This window comes from Brassica napus, chromosome A9 (genome assembly GCF_020379485.1).
Source record: "Brassica napus cultivar Da-Ae chromosome A9, Da-Ae, whole genome shotgun sequence".
Lineage (NCBI taxonomy): Eukaryota > Viridiplantae > Streptophyta > Magnoliopsida > Brassicales > Brassicaceae > Brassica > Brassica napus.
In genome coordinates, this window is record NC_063442.1 from 42,582,213 (window position 1) to 42,600,460 (window position 18,248).

The window sequence follows — 18,248 nt, forward strand, 5'->3', positions numbered from 1 at the left end:
CCTTGAGTTATGTGATAATCTCAAAACACACATGCTTAACTACAGTATAACTGAAACTCCTAAGCTTAACTTAAAAACCTGGAACATAACTCCAAAGCTTAACGTCAAAAAACGCAATGCACCAACTCATTGACCATAGTAAGTTTTTAACATTCAAAACTAACATTACCACAAAAGCGTATAATGAAAGCTTAAAATCTTATTATCGCCAATTAGCCCATTCATGTTCTATACTCCTAAAGCAAGCAAAGGAAATAAAGAAAACAGAAGCATCACAAACATTATTAAGAGTCAAATCTCTTCACACTCCTTCGGTATCAGTGTTGAGCAAAAGAAACTCTCCTAATGAGAGAGAGAGACAGAGAGATATATAAACTGTGTCTGTGAACATGTTCATGACAAAGTACGCAAACAACACACAGTGAAGATAAGAACACTCTCGCCAGCTAGTAGCTGAACCCGACTTGTTGCTGCTGTGGAGGTTGCTGCCCCACCTGTGGTGGCTGCTGATACCCACCAGGGTAGCCTCCGTAATACGCATTAGGATCTTGCGGCATTGAATACCCATAATGCTCCTGTCCTTGTCCATACCCGCCGTAATAATACTGACTCGGATCAGCCGCCTGGAGAATCGATACACACAAAACATAAAGGGTCCATAAGTCCATTGACCAAACAACGCAGGAAACAACTAGAAACGTATGCAAAGGAGAATCAATGAATCACCTGTTTAGATGAAGGACTTCGTCCCCATGATAGCCTGACGGTTGTTCCACCCAACTGCATCCCATTCAAATTTCGAATTGCTTCCTCTGCACAGCTTCTGCAAAAAAACGAGGGGATTAATCACAAGAGTACACGATTAAACTGTTAGGTTGATACTAGTCCAAAGCCGGTTTATTATAGGCTCATATGTTAAAGAGTTTCCAGAAACAAGAGTGCACTTACTTCTCAGAAAATTGTACGAATCCACAGCGCTTTCCGGCAGGTATTTTCACATGGACAATCTCGCCATATTGGCTAAAGACATTCTTCAGATGATCATCCGTGATAGTGGGATCTAATCCACCAACAAAAACCTGTACATAAACTTAAAAATTTGTCAGAAAAGACCCCTTTGGAACATTGCCAAGCGGAAGTGCGCAACACATGTATAAGAGAAGCATATATATATAACCCACAGTGGTGTTATTTGGATCATTATCAGTTGGAACCCCTGAAGCAGCACTCTGGTATGAATCTGCATTTACACGAGAAAACCACAGTACATTGGAAAAGAGTAAGTATCTATGAATTGCACATGCACCAAAGAAATTTGAAAACACGAGAGATACATTTGCAGCCTCCTCTATAATATCCAACAGAATGCAAAGAAAGGCATGAACAAACACATACAACATGGCTCAAAGTCCAAAAAGAGAAATAGTATTCTCTGTCTGTTGACAACAGAATTGCAAAACACACATGAATAGGAAGTCAAAGTCTATCAATGGTGTTAACGTCAATCAAGTATTTTCAATATGTAGATGAGCTTGCAATAAGAATGGATCCACAACCACAAAAAAAATGAGCAATTAGATCAATGACAATCACAATTGCTTCACATTTTCCCCAACGCTTTTCGGTTGCTAAGATAGGGTAGGTCAAGATGATCATCTGAAAAATGCCTATACTTGGGACAAGGTAAAGAGGAAATGTAGCCAATACTTTTAAAATTGTAACAATCTAGCTATCACTATCATCCAAGCCCGTTATGAAAATGGTGAAACGAAAGTTTCTCACATAAATGCTACAATGACGTGAGAACTTCTAACATCTAGACTCCCGGAAGCAGTAGAAAGGAGCTTTGATGTACAAAACATAAAATAAGACAAGTGAAAAATAAGAACTGATTGGAATAAATGTTGTACTGAAAAGATAAATGGAAACCATAGCCGGGCTGAAACGTACGAAGGAAAGGGCTAATAAAAGGACAGCACGTAAACTTTAAAACTGACCTAAGCATGAGCATTCAATCAGTTCCAGGCCTCAAGATGATTAGAGAGCCTCTTGACTCCCCTGCTTTGACACAAACTGGATACAACAAGTGTGCTTATAAGAGTTCTATCCATTTTAGCTTTAACATAATTTTACTGTGGCCTGAGCGGTAAATACAGAATGTGACTTTAGAAAACTAGGCTTGGTTAAACTGTAGGAAACCTAGTCACATAGACACTAAACCACAACAAACAATCACGGGAATGCAAGAGCAAAGCAGCATATCCAAGCATACCTCTTTGACCAGACACACCTTTTTTGCTAGCAGCTGGCCCAATCCTCATAGGCCTACTCGAACAAGGAACACCGTTCATCTCGCTCATGGCACGAATCTGCTCACTCTCATCAGAAAACCTAACGAAGCCGTATCCCTTCGATCGCCCAGTGGCTCTGTCGATAACAACCTTCGCACCTTTAACCGAAGGATACGAGGCTCTGAACGTCTCTAGCAAGACGTAGTCAGTGACATCAGCAGCGAGATCACCAACGAAGATAGTGTAATCAGGCGAATCGTCACGTTTATCTCCTGTGCCCAACGAGGCCCAGTTCAATCTGAAGAGGTGGTCAGGAAGGCCAGGGATGGGAGTGTTGTTGTATGTTTGTAAAGCTCGTTCAGCAGCAGCGTGAGATAGGAACTCGATAAAACCGTAACCTTCAACCTGAGAGGTCTGCTTGTTGCGGATGACTTTAACAGAAAGAACCTGCAGAAAATAACTGACAGTGTTACACAAACAGGACATTAAAGTTGTTGAATTTGATCCTTATATTTGTAAAAATCCAATCTTTCAGACAGAACACGAACAGTGATGACAAACACAAAACTCATCTAACTTACTGTCACAAGACATTAAAGTTGTCGAATTTAATTCTCAATATCACTAAAGATCAAACCTTTCAGACAGAAAACGAACGGTTATGAATGAAGACGCTAAACTTGACAGGACACAAAACTCAATATCAACTCACGGTCACAAAGACATCAAATTTGTTCGAATTTGATCTTCATGTCCGTAAAAATTCAATCTTTTAAACAGAAAACGAACAGTGACGAAGACATTAAACTTGACAAGACACAAAACTCATTAGCTCACTGACACAAGACATTGAATTTGTTCGATTTCGATCGTGATGTCCGTAAAAATCCAATCTTTCAGACAGAACACGAACAGTGATGAAGGCATTAAAGTTGCCAGGCCACAAAACTCATTTAAATTTGTTCGATTCTGATCGCGATGTCGGTAAAAATCCAATCTTTCAGACAGAAAACGAGTCAGTGATGAGAATTGAGAAGAGAGGGTGTTTTATTACCTCTCCGGTGTGAGCAAAACATCCGTAGAGGAAATTCTCATCCATCCAGAACTGCAAGTCACCGATCCAAAGAGTACGGATCTCGTCGGCGGTCATAGGCTGGCTTGGTGGGGCTGCTTGTGGATTCCACATCTGTGGTGGACCAGCTCCAGGCATGGCGTAAGGAGGAGGTTGCTGGTAACCGTAGTGCGGTTGAGCAGACGGAGGAGGAACGTGGTGCGGAAGGAGACCTCCGGGTGGTGGGGGCTGCATCATGATCGGAGGAGGATAAAAAGATAAGATTTGGGAGAACTCGGATTTTTTGAGACCGTACGAAACTGTGACGATGATGAAGAAGAAGAAGATAACAACAATGTGCTAAAGGTTAGTTGATTTTGGATATTATTTTAAAATATATTACTACGGTTATTTGCATCGGATCCGTGGCGCAATGGTAGCGCGTCTGACTCCAGATCAGAAGGTTGCGTGTTCGATTCACGTCGGGTTCAAAACCCCGGTTTATACATGATCCTAAATTTTTTGTATAGCTAAAATCGGTTTAGATTCAACACAACGACGGCTGATCTGAGTTTTTTTTAATATACGAGCGCTGTATATCTGGTATTCTGGTTCCAAGAAAACCATTGGAATATATTTTTAATTTAATAAACCCAGTGTGAACCGGTATAAAACATCATTACACTTACTAATTAATGGTGTCTCTCAATGACGACTGGCTAAAAACACATGGGAATGGTCTTAACTTCTCAATAAAAATATTGTGGTTGAGATTAATAGCTTACCTCTACGAACATTTTCTTTTATCACATAACACCACGCCAGGTCAGTGGCGGATCCATGAATTCATATTAGGTGTGTCAAAATAGTAACATCTATACTATACTAAAAGGGGATATAAGCCATGGAGAGGGTGTCCACATAGGATAGAAAAATCAACCAATCAGAGAATCCGAAATTGCCATGTCATCTCATTTATTTTTCGTAAAAAATAAAAAAACAATGCGAAGGTGAGAATCGAACCCGGGTTAGTATGATATATATATAGGACAGTTACCACTAAGCCATTGAAACTTTCTTGGATACATATACAAGAACCACTAAGTATATAATCACAAACTCTTATGTACATTTACAATAATATGAATTCAACTTTCAAGACTCCGATAGTTTGTTTTGTAAAAAAAAAATAAGTAAGTGACTAAGCTAATATATTCTTAGAAAGTGTGAGAACGTTGACAAATATGAAAAAGCATAGATTTTTGTTTTCGTGACAAAGTTAAGAATTTTGTAAAAGTAAGTTTAACATATAAATTTTCGTGACAAATATGAAAAAGCATAGATTTTTGTAAAATTTTGACAAAACAACTCATAACATACTTCTCTAATGTCTTAATAAAATATTATTTAAGGGTGCAATAATTAAATATATTAATTCAATAAATTTTGTAATTTATAGACAAAACAATAACACAACAAATTTTGAAACATTTGTTTAACCTATCGATTTTTTTTCATGAGAATCCAACTAAACAAGATAAAAAAATAATTAGATTTACAAATATTTAATTACCATTTTATTCAATTTTGATTAATTTCAAATTATCATAATGTATCTTTTTGAAGTTACAAATATGAAAAAGCATAGATTTTTGTACAATTTGACAAAACAACTCAAAACATATTTTTCTAATGTCTTAATAAAATATTATTTAAGGATGCAATAATTAAATATATTAATTCAATAAATTTTATAATTTATAGACAAAACAATACCACAACAAATTTTGAAACATTTGTTTAACCAATCGATTTTTTTTTCATGAGAATCCAACTAAACAATTAGATTTACAAATATTTAATTACCATTTTATTCAATTTTGATTCATTTTAAATTGTAATAATGTATCTTTTTGAAGTTACAAAAAAATAATGTTCTTTCTTTATTACACTAGCATTATATATAGATTCTATATACACAAAATAAATATAATATAACAACATAAGCTTGCTTTCCCCGATTCATATGAAACTTTTTAAGTTATCCACCAAAGAAAATTAATTAAATCAATGAAATTGTTAAAATACAGTAAATTAATATATAATTTTATTTTAAATAAAATTATTTAAAAAGTGTATTTTCGTTAAAACAAAATAATAAATAAGTAAAACTGATTTGATGGTAATTTTTATGATATATATATATATATATATATATATATATATATATATATATATATATATATATATATATCAATTCTGTGAAAGAAATAGAAGCTTAATATGGAAAAAAATCTTAAATACAAAAACCTCTAAAAATTAACAAAAAATCTAATAAATTAAACTATGATATCACTTAAAAGCTTCTTAGACCATATTAATAAAATATTTAAGCGATAATTAGACAAATTTGATTTTTTTTCCAGCAAAAAGTTTATTATTAATTAGCATCAGTTATTTCAAGATGTTTAAGAAATGGTGGACAAAAAAATAGGATGGACATTAATGATATATGAACTATGAATAGTACTTTGTGAAGCAGACTTAGATAACATATCTGCACATCCATTTTCAGTCCTTTTTGATGCCTAAATTTAATTTCTTCAGAGTAGTTATTCCACAAATAGATCGTATGAGATATTGTTTTGATATGTAGATTTGTTTTTTCAATGTTAAGAAGATTGACAACTGTAAAAATGTCTCCTTCGTATATGATATGTCTATAACCGAGTCTCCAACATGAGACAAATTTGTTTAAAAAGTAAATAATTTTATTTTTCTTATATTATATAATCAATATATATTATTTACTGATAATAAAAATATAGTTATTCATCTATCACAAATATCTATGCAAATATGTGAATCAAGTACAACAATCAAACAACATAATGATTTCCACAAAGAAAATTTAAAAAATATATTTATGTTATGTAGTCATATTTTATATTTTTTAATAATGTAATACAATATTATACATTATTTTTTATAGAATTGAGAAATACATATATCAGTTAGACAAATTAAGCGATAATTAGACAAATTTGATTTTTATTTTGTGAGCAAAAAGTTTATTATTAATTAGCATTACTTATTTCAAGATGTTTAAGAAATGATGGACAAAAAAATAGGATGGACATAAATGATATATGAACTATAAATAGTTTTTTGTAAAGCTGACTTAGATAACACATATGCACATCCATTTCCAGTCCTTTTTGATGCATAAATTCACTTTCTTCAGAGCAGTTATTCCACAAAGAGATCGTATGAGATATTGTTTTGATATTCAGATTTGTTTCTTGATTGTTAAGAAGATTGATAAGTGTAAAAATGTTTCATTCGAATATGATATGTCTATAACCGAGTCCCCAACATTAGACAAGTTTGTTAAAAAGTAAATAATTCCATTTTTCTTATATTATATAATAAATATATATTATTTACTGATAATAAAAATATAGTTATTCATCTATCACAAATATCTATGTAAATATGTGAATTAAGTACAACAATCAAACAACATAATGATTTCCACAAAGAAAGTATAAAAAATATATTTATGTTATGTAGTCTTATTTTCTATTCTTTAAATAATATAATACAATATTATACATTATTTTTTAGAATTGAGAAATACATATAATATCTTATCCGCGCGTAGCGCGGTTAAAAAATCTAGTGTCGATTAAAATTAGAAATAATCTATTATAAAAAAGTAATAAAATGAATCATAAGAAAATGAACACTTTGGAGCCTCAAACCTAAGTTTTAGGGGTGTCAAACTTCCATACTTTAGCCAAATTAGCCAGCATGAAAAAGAAACTAACATGTAAAGTTATATAAATTTAAAATAAATTTGATAACAATTGTTTTCATGAATTTACGAAAAAGAGGATAATTCCTCAATCCTCATAAATTGAGCAAATTTTGAAAATAAATAAAAGAATACTCTAAGAAAACTAGCATTTTCATTTTTTTTCTTACATGCTGGAGAAACCGTGTGAAAATAATTTATTTTAGCGGAAATGTACTTATAATTTAGAAAGATCCAGAGTTTATACTATTTTTTCAGATTGGTTGTTTAAAACAATATTAGCCCAAATGTGTAATTGAATATCTATCCACCTTCTAGGCCGTATATGATTTAAACAAGTCTTCCTCTTTTCTTGAGGAGACAACTTTCGAATAACTCATTGACCAATTTCAGACTCTCTAAAGACCGACCAGTTTTTCAAACTTTTCTTCATATCAAAATTATAATATTTTCCCTTTGTACCACCCTATCCTATGCCTGTCAAAATCAATTTAAATGGTAATTGGATATGGTATGGTTAAAATTACGGAAAATTTTGCAAAAATGATTTTATTTACAATACAAATTTGATATGGGAACTTCTTATTCTTTCAACATTTATTAATCAGAATTATTCTTAATACTGAACCATATAGAAAAAAACTAAACTTATGAATGAAAACTCTCATAGGACATAAATGGAAATAAATGAGTTCAAGATTTGTGTCAAAAACGCCTAACTGACTAAGTCCCATTCACTTACATACGTAAAAAGAAGCTCGTTAAAAAAAAAGTGAAATCTTCCTAATCTAGTTTTCCCTAAATTTAATGTATGGATGGCCCAGTGTGTCAGGCTTGGAAGGTTACAAAATTTATCTAGGGTAAGATTGTACGAACGATAGTGTTTACGTTTGTACACTAAGTGAGGCCAACACATAAACTTAAGTTTTGACTTTGATAGACCATTCACTATAACTTTCATCCTTTTATACAAATACTTTCGCCTTTTGATCCATTTATATCTTAGTTAAGCACACGTATATAAGTAAGTATTATGGCCGTTTCTGTTTATAAGAGTGTTATGATGGGTTTTAAAAATATATTCTAAGTTTTTATATACTCCCCCTCCCCAAAGAAATGATATATGTTCTTTCATCGAAGTTAATGTTATTCACCGTACTACTGGTAGCCCCAACATATTTGGGTGGAATTTAATTGACCACCTCACGACTGACAATTTCATTGAAATTTGATAGGTCTGCGTCAGCTTACCAATTTCTTTTTGGTACCCAAAGAAAAATGTATAGCTGAATTTAGTCGAAAATAGAATCTAAATATTAATTCTCTTTTGACTAGACTATACACACATTACACATCTACAATGCTTTTAATAATAAAAGCAAAAACGTCACTCCAAAATCCTAATCCGCATATTTAATACAATGTAATAATACAATGTAATAGTAGCATCAAATTTTCATAATATACTGTTATACAAGTACAAACACATCAACCAACCGAAATGCATATGATAATATATGGTTTAACATCATCAGACACAAAAGCATCTTAGAAATATATATTGAAAACGATAGCAACAAACCACACTATGAATAGCAAAGATTAATGCATACAAAAGCATACCACATCACAAACCTGACCCGTTCCAGCTCGAATGTATCCATCAAGTCCTTGACTGGATCCGAGCTTTGAGAGAGTTTTTCATCACGACGGTAAACGCGTAAGTCTCGGTCGGGTCGGGTGGAGAATCCGGAACCGGGATCCATTTAAACGAATGGATCATCCTAGCAAGCATCAAGTTAATGTGTAGAATCCCCAATGACCAAGCCGGACAGATCCGACGACCCGCACCAAAAGGCAACATTGTTACACCACGTGTCCCGGTCCAGTCAGCATTAACACCATCTCCACCGGCTAAAAACCTCTCGGGTCGAAACTTACCCGGATCCGACCATATCTCCGGGTTCTCAGTAACCCAAGCAGTGTAAAACTCCACGTACGCCCCTGCCGGAATATCATACCCGCCAAGCTCCGTATCTTTCACGGCGGCGTGAGAGAGAAGAAAATGTCCAGGAGGATGTCTACGGAGAGTCTCTTTCACTATTGCCTCCAAGTAAGGCATCTTCGCCACGTCGTCCTCTTCAACGACGCCGTGTTTGCCAACAACTCCAACAACTTCCTCGTACAGCTTCTCTTGTATGTTTTGGTCGGTCACTAGATGAAGTAACGCCCATTCAAGCGTAGTTGCACTTGTGTCCGTACCGGCCGAGACAATCTCCGAACACAAAGTCACTATCTCTTCATCTCTTAGCTCACCGCCTCTCTCCACCGGCTTCAAACTAAACAAAGAATCCACATAAGCTGCACCAATGGGACTCACCATCTCTTCGTTAGGACTCTCCTTAGCGTCAACAAACGCACGACGGTTCTTGATCAATGGCACGAGACACTCTAGCTGCGTCTTTCTTAGCTCTCTCGCTTCTCTAACTTGACGCCGAAACAACGGAGTGAAAACCGGTAAAAAGTCAGGTAACTTCGGTGAAGTTATAAGCATGACGTCCTTAAGTACATTCTCTATGTTCTTGATCTTTTCCTCGCTGATCTTGGCTCCGAAACAAAGACATATCAAGATGCTACAAATCGTTAGCCTACATTGACTCATAACTTCAACAAAACCTTTCTCAACACTCTCCGTTTGAATCCTCTTCATATGATTCTCCATAGCCCACGTCCTTATCCACGAGCATTGCTTAACTCTCGTCGGGGTCACAAGCTCCGTCACAAAGTTCCTCCTTAGAGTCCTCCACAAAGATCCATACTCAGCCGAGTTGATAGCGCATTTTCCGACGCTAAAAATGAGGCGGATCGGTGAGTCCGGTGGCCGGGAAGCGAACGTAGGGCCGCGTTGGACTAGAGCCTCGTGGATGAGTTTCTCGTCCGTGACAATAATCATCGTACGTTGTCCCATTTGCATGGTGAATATTGGACCGTACTTTTTACGTAAGTCACGCATTATGAAGACGAAATGTCGACCTTGGAATATGACTTGGAGTAGGTTTCCGACTAGTGGCCATCCTTTTGGTCCCGGCGGGATGTTCATGCGACATTGGCTGCTTCGGGAGGAGGAGTAGCGGCGCCACCACAGGTTGAGGAAATAGAGAGCAAACAAGAAAATGATAACATCAGTAAGATCCATATTTGTTTATTATCTGAGAGAAAGTGATGGAGATAAGTGAATAAGAATGATAGATGGAGTAGTTTAGGGAAAGTGTTTGATGAATGGAGAGTAAACTAGGGCTCTTTATATAGAGAAAGTATACATATCTATGTGTGATGAAGTGATATGCCCACATGAACCTTGGGAGTAATTGGTGTCACCAACCATCTTTGTGCATTTACTTCCTATTCTATATAATTGGTATAAGTTCATCAAGTTTATAACTAGCTTTAACCTTATTAATAAATAAATAAATATCAGCAGTAAAAATTTAAATGTGTTTCTAAAAATGTGTTTATGAGGCTGTGTTTAAATGTGTTTCCTTGATATATTTAAATGTGTTTCTAAAAATTAACTGCAAAGAAAGATTTTAGAAGTTACAAATTATATAGATACACTGTTTTATCCCTCTGGCATTTTCACACCGGGGGGGGGGGGGAGGGGGGGAGAATTAGTTGCAAGATAAATTCTATTCCTAACTATGAATCAAATGCTCACAATTTAATAGTATGTTACTCCAACAAATGTTCAAACTTCTACCCTATTCCAACAAAAGTAAAAATCTATTAATCTGTATTATAGGACCTGCTCTGTGTGAGTAGTACACTAGTACTAGACAGTAAGCTTCTGAGTATTTATTACTCTCCGTAGAATTAATAGAGATTGGTGGAAGTTAGTTGGCCAAGTGTTAATGCCTTTATTGGATCAATTATTTTAACCTATTCTTTTTCATCTCATTTCTCAAAGATAGCGTAGCTCTACGTCTTTCTAATATATATACATCTCTTTTTAGACTATGCTTATAGTTTACACGTATATCAAAACTAATGTTTGTCGTCCGTAGGTACGTGAAATTCGATATGTTTCCCAAAATTTACAATGATTCATCTTGAGAAAACCAATTCATATGAAGAACACATTCTTAATGATAGGCAACGATGTAAGCTGACTTCTTGATTGACCTCTTATAACAAAGAAAATGAAAAAGATGAAATGAAAACACATATGATATGTTTATTGGGCCTTGTATTTAACTTTCAGATTATACAATGGAGTGGGTAGTTTAATCAGTTGATTCTTGGATCTTTTTGGACAAAGCTAAACTAAAATTATACATTTCATAGCACTAGGCCAATATTTTAAGCCGTTGATCTTCCAACTCCTTATGCTCATAACATTAACTCTCATGAGATCTTCACAGGAATCTTCTTTAGTCCTCTGCTTTCAGTATCTTGGTGCATCAAACACCCCTCACTGCTTTGCCTTCAAATATTTAAAACAAAAAATGAGCATCATTAACCAAACACTCACAAGAATCAAAGAGCTTTAAGTTCAGATCAAATGTGAAATGCGGTACAGCATTGGACTATTAGTTTTAGTCCTTTGTTTTGTTTTACCTGAGAATAGATGAAAGTTCCAAGAATCGCAATGGCAGCACCTAGACCATTGACAGGTCTAATCGGGGTATGGAAGATGATGATGGAGGCCACAATGACTGAGATTCGCTTCATTGTGTTCCCAACGCTAAACGTCAAAGGAGTAATCTGGTCGAGGGACATGTATGAGACTTGATTATACAAATGGTAGAACACACTTTGTGCCACTACCCACCTGAATGCAAACATTTACAATCAAATACCAAACAAAACTTATCTTCTTTGTTCTAGATCAAAGGATCATATAGTAAATTACCAGACAAAGTTTGGTCCAATTTCAGAGACAGCGTTTTGCCAGCCAGCAGCCCACATTTGAGGACCTTCCACGGCAATGGCAAAAGGAGTGACGAGAAGAAGAGACATCATAGATAAACAAGCGTAGTAGTTCATCCCACTCACTGAATTCCCCTTCATCCCCTTCTTTGAGAATATGTTGCGAAACACAAACGCCAAATTTGATATCATGGCCCCCATAAACCCTGCACAAAGAGAAACCAAGAAACAACATTACATCTTCATCTTGCATCAGACGTGACTCATACACCTTACTGAACTACAAGAGGATGTCTCTAAATACCGATCATATTGAAGTTGAGCTCTGTGACAGCAGCGAGAGCACATCCTCCAATGATTGGTAAGAGAGAAAGGTAAACAGGTAGAGGGAATGTTTCTCCTAAGAATAGCCTAGACACGAGAACGCTAAAGGCTGGTTCACCACTCTTGATGATGTGTGTGAAGGACACTGCCACTTTGGACATACTCACCGTAGCTGCTACATGTCCTATCGTATGCGCCACCGCCACCTAAACAATCGAAACCAGTATAACTATTCCATCAGCTTGGCACATTTATCGGGAACCGAAAAATTGAAACAGAATCGAATTTCGTAAATATCCTTTTTAGAATCAGAAAACCAAAACCAATGAAACCAATGGGTATCCGAATTTTTAAAATACAAATTATATACCTAAAAATAATAATTATATGTAGTTTTTACTAAAAATATCATAAAAATACTATTTATAAATCGAATAACCCAAAAACTAAAATAAATGAATATTTTTATCCAAAATATTAAAATTATCCAAACTACTCTATATTAGCATGTTCCCAACTTTGCTACCTGAACTGAACTGAAAACCAAAATAATCGAACCATAACCGAACCAGTTCTGTAAATTTCTAGAACTGAACTGAACTGTTTGGTTCCTAAATTTCTAGAACGAAAAATGCTACCCGAACCAAAAACGTTTTGCCCAGGCCTACCCCATCAGCAGTTACACTCTTAATCAAGAAAATTCTGAGGATTCAGAATCAACCAACAATACTAATGAAACTGTAAAAGTCTGAAACAGTTGAAACCAATAACACCTATGAAAGCTAAAGTCTTTACCGGGAAGAGAGTTTTCCAGAAATCGAGATCGGTCTTAGGAGCCTCAGCGACTCGAGTGACCCAAGAGACGAGCATCATCAAAGACCCACAAGCGAGAGAAAGCGTCGAGGTCAGCCACGGGTAAGGAAACGCGTTCAGAACCTTCTTGTTGTAGATATTGAACACAACGTTCAGCGCCCACCAAGTCGCGAAGTAGATCCCAATCTTAACCTTCTGCCCTGACTGTTCATCAGGAACTTCCACACCGATCTCAATCGGCTGAGACCGGTCCGCCTCGTAAGCTCCAACCCTGAAACCATCACGCCTCTGCTTCTCCGCCACCAGAGAAAAAGTCGACAGATTGTGGGGAGATGAGACGCGGAGAGGGGAGTTCTCGAAGTTTCTGATGATGGGTAAGGGAGAAAACCGGAGCTTTGGAGAAACTGTTCGTCTCACGGCGGCGATTGCGGTTAAGGAGGAGGAAACCGGTTTAATCGAAGAAATCATCTTTCTGGGGGGAAATTGACAATTGGGTAATTGGTTTAGGCGATGATCTCGAGGTGGGTATTGAGGGACAAAGCTAAAGGAATGGTTTTTTTTCTTGTTGAAGATTGGGTTTTGATAGAAAGAGAGAGAGAAGAGCCGTTTTTGTTTCTTGTGAAGATGGAAGAGACGGAGGAACCAGACGGGTTTTATAGGGGTAAAGAAAGAGGTGAGGGAGGGAAAGTATGGGTTTTTTGTTTAATTACTTAAATACCCTTGAGTTGTGGCTATTCGTTAGCTCCATGAGATGGGTATTTACGTCTCTGGCTAAGTTGGCCGTAGAGACTATCCATAAGCTAAGTTAAGCATAGCATCCCTGTTTGATATTATTCATTCTAAGAATTGAAATTAAAATACGAATTAGTAGTTATTTAGCAAAAGAAAACCCAATTGTTAATTTCATCAAATTAAGAATTAGCTGACTGGTCGAAGTTTACTTAAATTTGGAATGAATCTTTTGTTTTGTTGTTTACCAATAAGAACTTTCATTATGAGCCCTTGAATTCTACTATATAGTCTAATTGGATACATATTACAAGTATTTCATGTGAAGTGAATATGAACCGTTGAAACAAGAGTTTTGGTCACATGTGAGACAGCTTTACTGATTTTACTATGTCTGATGTTAACTCTCGTAAGCTTTCCTCACCGTCAAAAAATTACTATTATATGCAACGTTACAAACATAGCCACTGCATGTTGTTTGTGGGTGCAGAGCTAAACCAAAACACACAAAAGTTCTAACTGACCAATGTGCTCACACACCAATTTAATTATTTAGATGTATGTATCCGCACATTTGGAAGCTGAATACTGCAGAAATTTCGTGATCATAACATACCAGACCACTATATTTTTTATTATTAATCATAACATGATACATAACATGTCGCTGGTTTAAGTCCAGAGATAACAGAGAAAGACATCAAACTCAAACAGAGCATAAACGCGTAAAATACAACATAAGTTACGAGAATAAGACATCAACTCAAAGCCCCTCTTGGAAAGTAACTCCAGTGGGCTTCAGCCATAATCCTCCTTGGATAAGCTTCGCAACAGTAAACTGATCGGCCTCTTTTGAGTCTCTAATAACTTTAAACCCCTTCCACTTCACTCTCTTACTCGTATCCGCTCCAGGCCCATTATTCGCATACTCTCCGTAGTACAAGGTGGAGAGCGCAAAATCACCGTCCCATGGGAACCAACCGGCCGGGTCAATATGGTTGTCGATGAAAGACTGCATGATCACTGTCCTTGAGTACAACTTCCACGGCCGTCCAAGGTACGTCTTCACAGATCCTTTTACCGGAGCAAGATCAGAGCTAGCCGTTAATCTACATTTTTGGAACGAGATAGCTGTGTTCTGGTTAGGATCCTCACGTCCCTGAGCCGTCAGCATGTTCTTTTGTCCAGCACCAGGCTTCCGCGCCACGATGTCGCAGTTTTGAAATACGACCGCGGAGTTTCCGAATATAAAGTCTACGGTGCCCGTTATGAAGCTGTCGCGGTAGAATTGTCGCAGGGTGTGAGTGTAGAGCGTGTCTTGATAAGCGTCTATGCGGCAACGGTTTATGACCGATTGGTCAGCACTCACGCGGAGAGCCACGGCCTGATGCTTTGCTGGTCCGGCCGTGTTCTGGAACCATATGTCTTGTGCCATAAACCCATCACCGTTGGCAGCTGCACATGTTTCAAATTGGTTTTGTTAGTTATTTGGATACAAAATGGTAATAATTTGATACATGAATATTGCTTGAAAATATTAGAACATATAAGAACATATGGTATATATATTATGAGAACAAAAAATGAAAAAAAAATCAATAAATATATTACCTACTGTTGCGGATCTAAAGGTGGTGGATCCGTCAACGACATTTAAACTACCGGTTATGATCGTTACGTCTTTGCCATCGCCAACAAGCATTAAGTTCTTCTTCTTCTTTCCGATGTCAATAGTTTCTTTGTAAACTCCTTTCTTCACGTATATAACATATCTTGAATTGCTATTCTCTGGTGCTGCCGCCACCGCCTCGTTTACTGTTTTGTACTTTCCGGTGCCGTCTTTTGCCACCACCACGTTTGCCTTCACTTCAAATGTCTAATAAAGGGTCTAAGTCTTAGTATATAGTATGTTGTTCTATAAACATTTTACATTTCAACCGAAATTTGTTGTTTCTTTCAAAAACAAGAGATATACGAGCCCTCCCTTTCATGAAAATGCATGTATGTTTAGGTTTTTTTTGTCTTAAATGTTTTCAGTTTCTATGTAAATTTAATATTTGTTTTCCTAATTTATGCTTACAAATGTTGTCAAAAAAATTATGCTTACTAATTAAATTCAATACAATGCAAATCTTAATTAAATTAAGATCTTAAGATATGTATCAATGAGCTATCATAGAGTCTTTTTTTTATATTAAAAATAAGCTATAAGATATGCATCAATTAAGAGTCATTCAAATATTAAAATAAAATAAATAACTAAAAATAAGAGAATTGAAAGATTTAAAAATAAATCTTTGGGGATATCTGATAAATAACCAACTAGTACTTTGGGCCTTTGGGGATATCTGAATTCTATATGTCACCATTTAGATAGTTGAAAGATTTAAAAATAAATAAAAATAACTAAATAAATAGATTATTATTATCATGAGTGTTGAGAAATTTAGTAATTAGTCACTAGTAATGATGCTCTTAGTAAGGTGATGTTATACTAGGTATTGCATTTTTCTTGTAAGTGTGCGAAAATCTTTAAACTTATATATTTGAAATAACAAATTAAGAGAGTACAAAGTTGCAATTGGCCACATAAATTTTTTAGGTTGTGAAATTTGAATTAGGCTTTTAATTACCTTGGGAGCAGATTCTAAAAGCTTCCTGTCGAGAGAATTTAGCCAAGACGGGAAGTGAATGGGAAGGATCATCTCTAGGTAGTCTTTTGAAGGCAATACGGAGACAAAGATGGATAGAGCCACTCTAGCTCTAGAAACCAAATCTTCAAGCTTTGGCTGGACTCTATGTTTAGAGTCGATGGAGACATCACTTATGCTGTCTAAACATGTCATATAGTTTGTAAGCACACTGCTCAGCCAAGTGTGAACGTTTGAGTAAGACTCAAGATTAAGGTTCCCTCCTCGGAGTTCCTCCATCGAACTGACCATTCGATCCTTTGATACGTCCATCATCTCTTTACAGTCCGCAAAGTGGGCCTTGTCTCTCACCTCGTTAGAGCGGGTTCTAGCCTCGTTCACCATGTTTGTCGTGCTTTCGAGTTGCCATACCGAGTTTTTCAAGAACACGTGCAATAGGTCAAGACGTTTGGGCTTGGAGAGCGACAACGTCGTGAATTCGGACAAGAGAGTTTGGCATGAGTCTGGGTCGTGAGCTCCATGGCAGATCTGGCTTGGGGTTAATAAGGAATCATCAGTGGTGGTGTTAGTGAAGATTACTTGGGTTGTGAAGAAAGTTGCAAAGCCAAGAATGGCTGCAAAGGAGAGGACAAGGCATAGACTCTTGTGGTTAAGAGACTTTGGTTTGGAAAGAAGTGGTTGAGTTGAATTGGACATTGCCCTTTGGTTTTAGTGGTAAAAGGATTGTTTGTGTTGGTCTTCCACTACCGTGAATCATGCCAATTTATAGAATATGCTAGTGAGTGGAGTACATGAGCTGAGGGCTTTGATTTCCTTTTCTTATTTGCACATGCTAATTCATTATCATTGCACCTAATACACTATAAAGTAATCACAAAAAACTAAACCTTTATGCTTATCTCTTTTTAAAAAAGAAAATGAACAGTATGACTCAAAGTTGCTAGACAATATATATATTTCGAAAACCGGTCAGATTTTGGGGTATAGATATTTTAGTCAAGGTTTATATAACTTTTTTTATTACAAATTTGTATATATTTTTGGGGACATAAGCCAATAATTCACTAGCCTACAGTCAGGACCTTGTATTGGATAGCTTCAGTTTGGTGGTAGAAATAAAATGTAAGGATTCATTCCACTAAGAAAATCATCATATCCAACAACTTTTATACTATATATGACAAATACTTTTCTTTTATCTTATCTTCTTAAAACCACCAAACCAAATGGCCTCGGTGTAAAATCTATACTGGTAAATATTATATCCATAATATTTTTGTTAATTATACTGTGGGAAAAATATACTACGTATGTACCGATATATTGAAAAAGTAATGTTGAAAACGTTATTTCTAGTGACTAATTAAGTCAATGTTTAAACAATTTTTGATCAGAAGTCAACAACCCCACATCTAAAACTTAACTTCCTAGAAAGTAAAACATTACGTAATAATTCTTAAAAAAAAACATTACGTAATTTACAAAAAAAATAATAAGTAAAACATTACGTGGACAGTATTATTTTTTTTTGATCAAATACGTGGACAGTATAATAGTATAATTTGAAACTTGATACCACCGTCCACCGACGCCGCTTCACACATCCAACGTTTGTCGACGGCAGCTAAGCTTATCCATCATCGCCC

At 35.9% G+C, this 18,248-nt stretch overlaps 4 protein-coding genes and 1 non-coding gene across 6 annotated transcripts; 1 reads left to right on the plus strand and 4 right to left on the minus strand.

Annotated features, from left to right (window-relative positions):
• Window positions 1-181: 181 nt before the first annotated feature.
• Window positions 182-3,713, minus strand: LOC106415451 (polyadenylate-binding protein RBP45B). 2 transcript variants are annotated; one of them, XM_013856167.3, is made up of 6 exons: window positions 3,346-3,713; window positions 2,291-2,738; window positions 1,182-1,240; window positions 949-1,079; window positions 727-823; window positions 182-623 (listed from the first exon to the last, which is right to left on the minus strand). In XM_013856167.3, the coding sequence occupies exons 1-6, from the start codon at window positions 3,598-3,600 to the stop codon at window positions 447-449; spliced, it is 1,167 nt and encodes a 388-aa protein (XP_013711621.2). In that variant the 5' UTR covers window positions 3,601-3,713; the 3' UTR covers window positions 182-446. The 2 variants fall into 2 exon arrangements, with proteins under 2 accessions (XP_013711621.2, XP_013711620.2); XM_013856166.3 differs by having other exon boundaries at window positions 2,273-2,738.
• A 48-nt stretch (window positions 3,714-3,761) lies between these two features.
• Window positions 3,762-3,833, plus strand: TRNAW-CCA. The gene has a single exon. It is a non-coding gene; the product is annotated as a tRNA-Trp (tRNA).
• A 4,814-nt stretch (window positions 3,834-8,647) lies between these two features.
• On the minus strand, window positions 8,648-10,445 carry LOC106414084 (cytochrome P450 77A3-like). Its single transcript, XM_013854796.3, has one exon. The coding sequence runs from the start codon at window positions 10,353-10,355 to the stop codon at window positions 8,823-8,825; it is 1,533 nt and encodes a 510-aa protein (XP_013710250.2). The 5' UTR covers window positions 10,356-10,445; the 3' UTR covers window positions 8,648-8,822.
• A 925-nt stretch (window positions 10,446-11,370) lies between these two features.
• Window positions 11,371-13,862, minus strand: LOC106412062 (glucose-6-phosphate/phosphate translocator 2, chloroplastic). Its single transcript, XM_013852946.3, has 5 exons — window positions 13,205-13,862; window positions 12,390-12,615; window positions 12,069-12,291; window positions 11,774-11,987; window positions 11,371-11,639 (listed from the first exon to the last, which is right to left on the minus strand). The coding sequence occupies exons 1-5, from the start codon at window positions 13,688-13,690 to the stop codon at window positions 11,628-11,630; spliced, it is 1,161 nt and encodes a 386-aa protein (XP_013708400.1). The 5' UTR covers window positions 13,691-13,862; the 3' UTR covers window positions 11,371-11,627.
• Window positions 13,863-14,537: 675 nt separating this feature from the next.
• LOC106416267 (pectinesterase/pectinesterase inhibitor 18) lies at window positions 14,538-17,357 on the minus strand. Its single transcript, XM_013857126.3, has 3 exons — window positions 16,585-17,357; window positions 15,563-15,827; window positions 14,538-15,406 (listed from the first exon to the last, which is right to left on the minus strand). The coding sequence occupies exons 1-3, from the start codon at window positions 17,296-17,298 to the stop codon at window positions 14,715-14,717; spliced, it is 1,671 nt and encodes a 556-aa protein (XP_013712580.3). The 5' UTR covers window positions 17,299-17,357; the 3' UTR covers window positions 14,538-14,714.
• Between the last annotated feature and the right edge of the window lie 891 nt (window positions 17,358-18,248).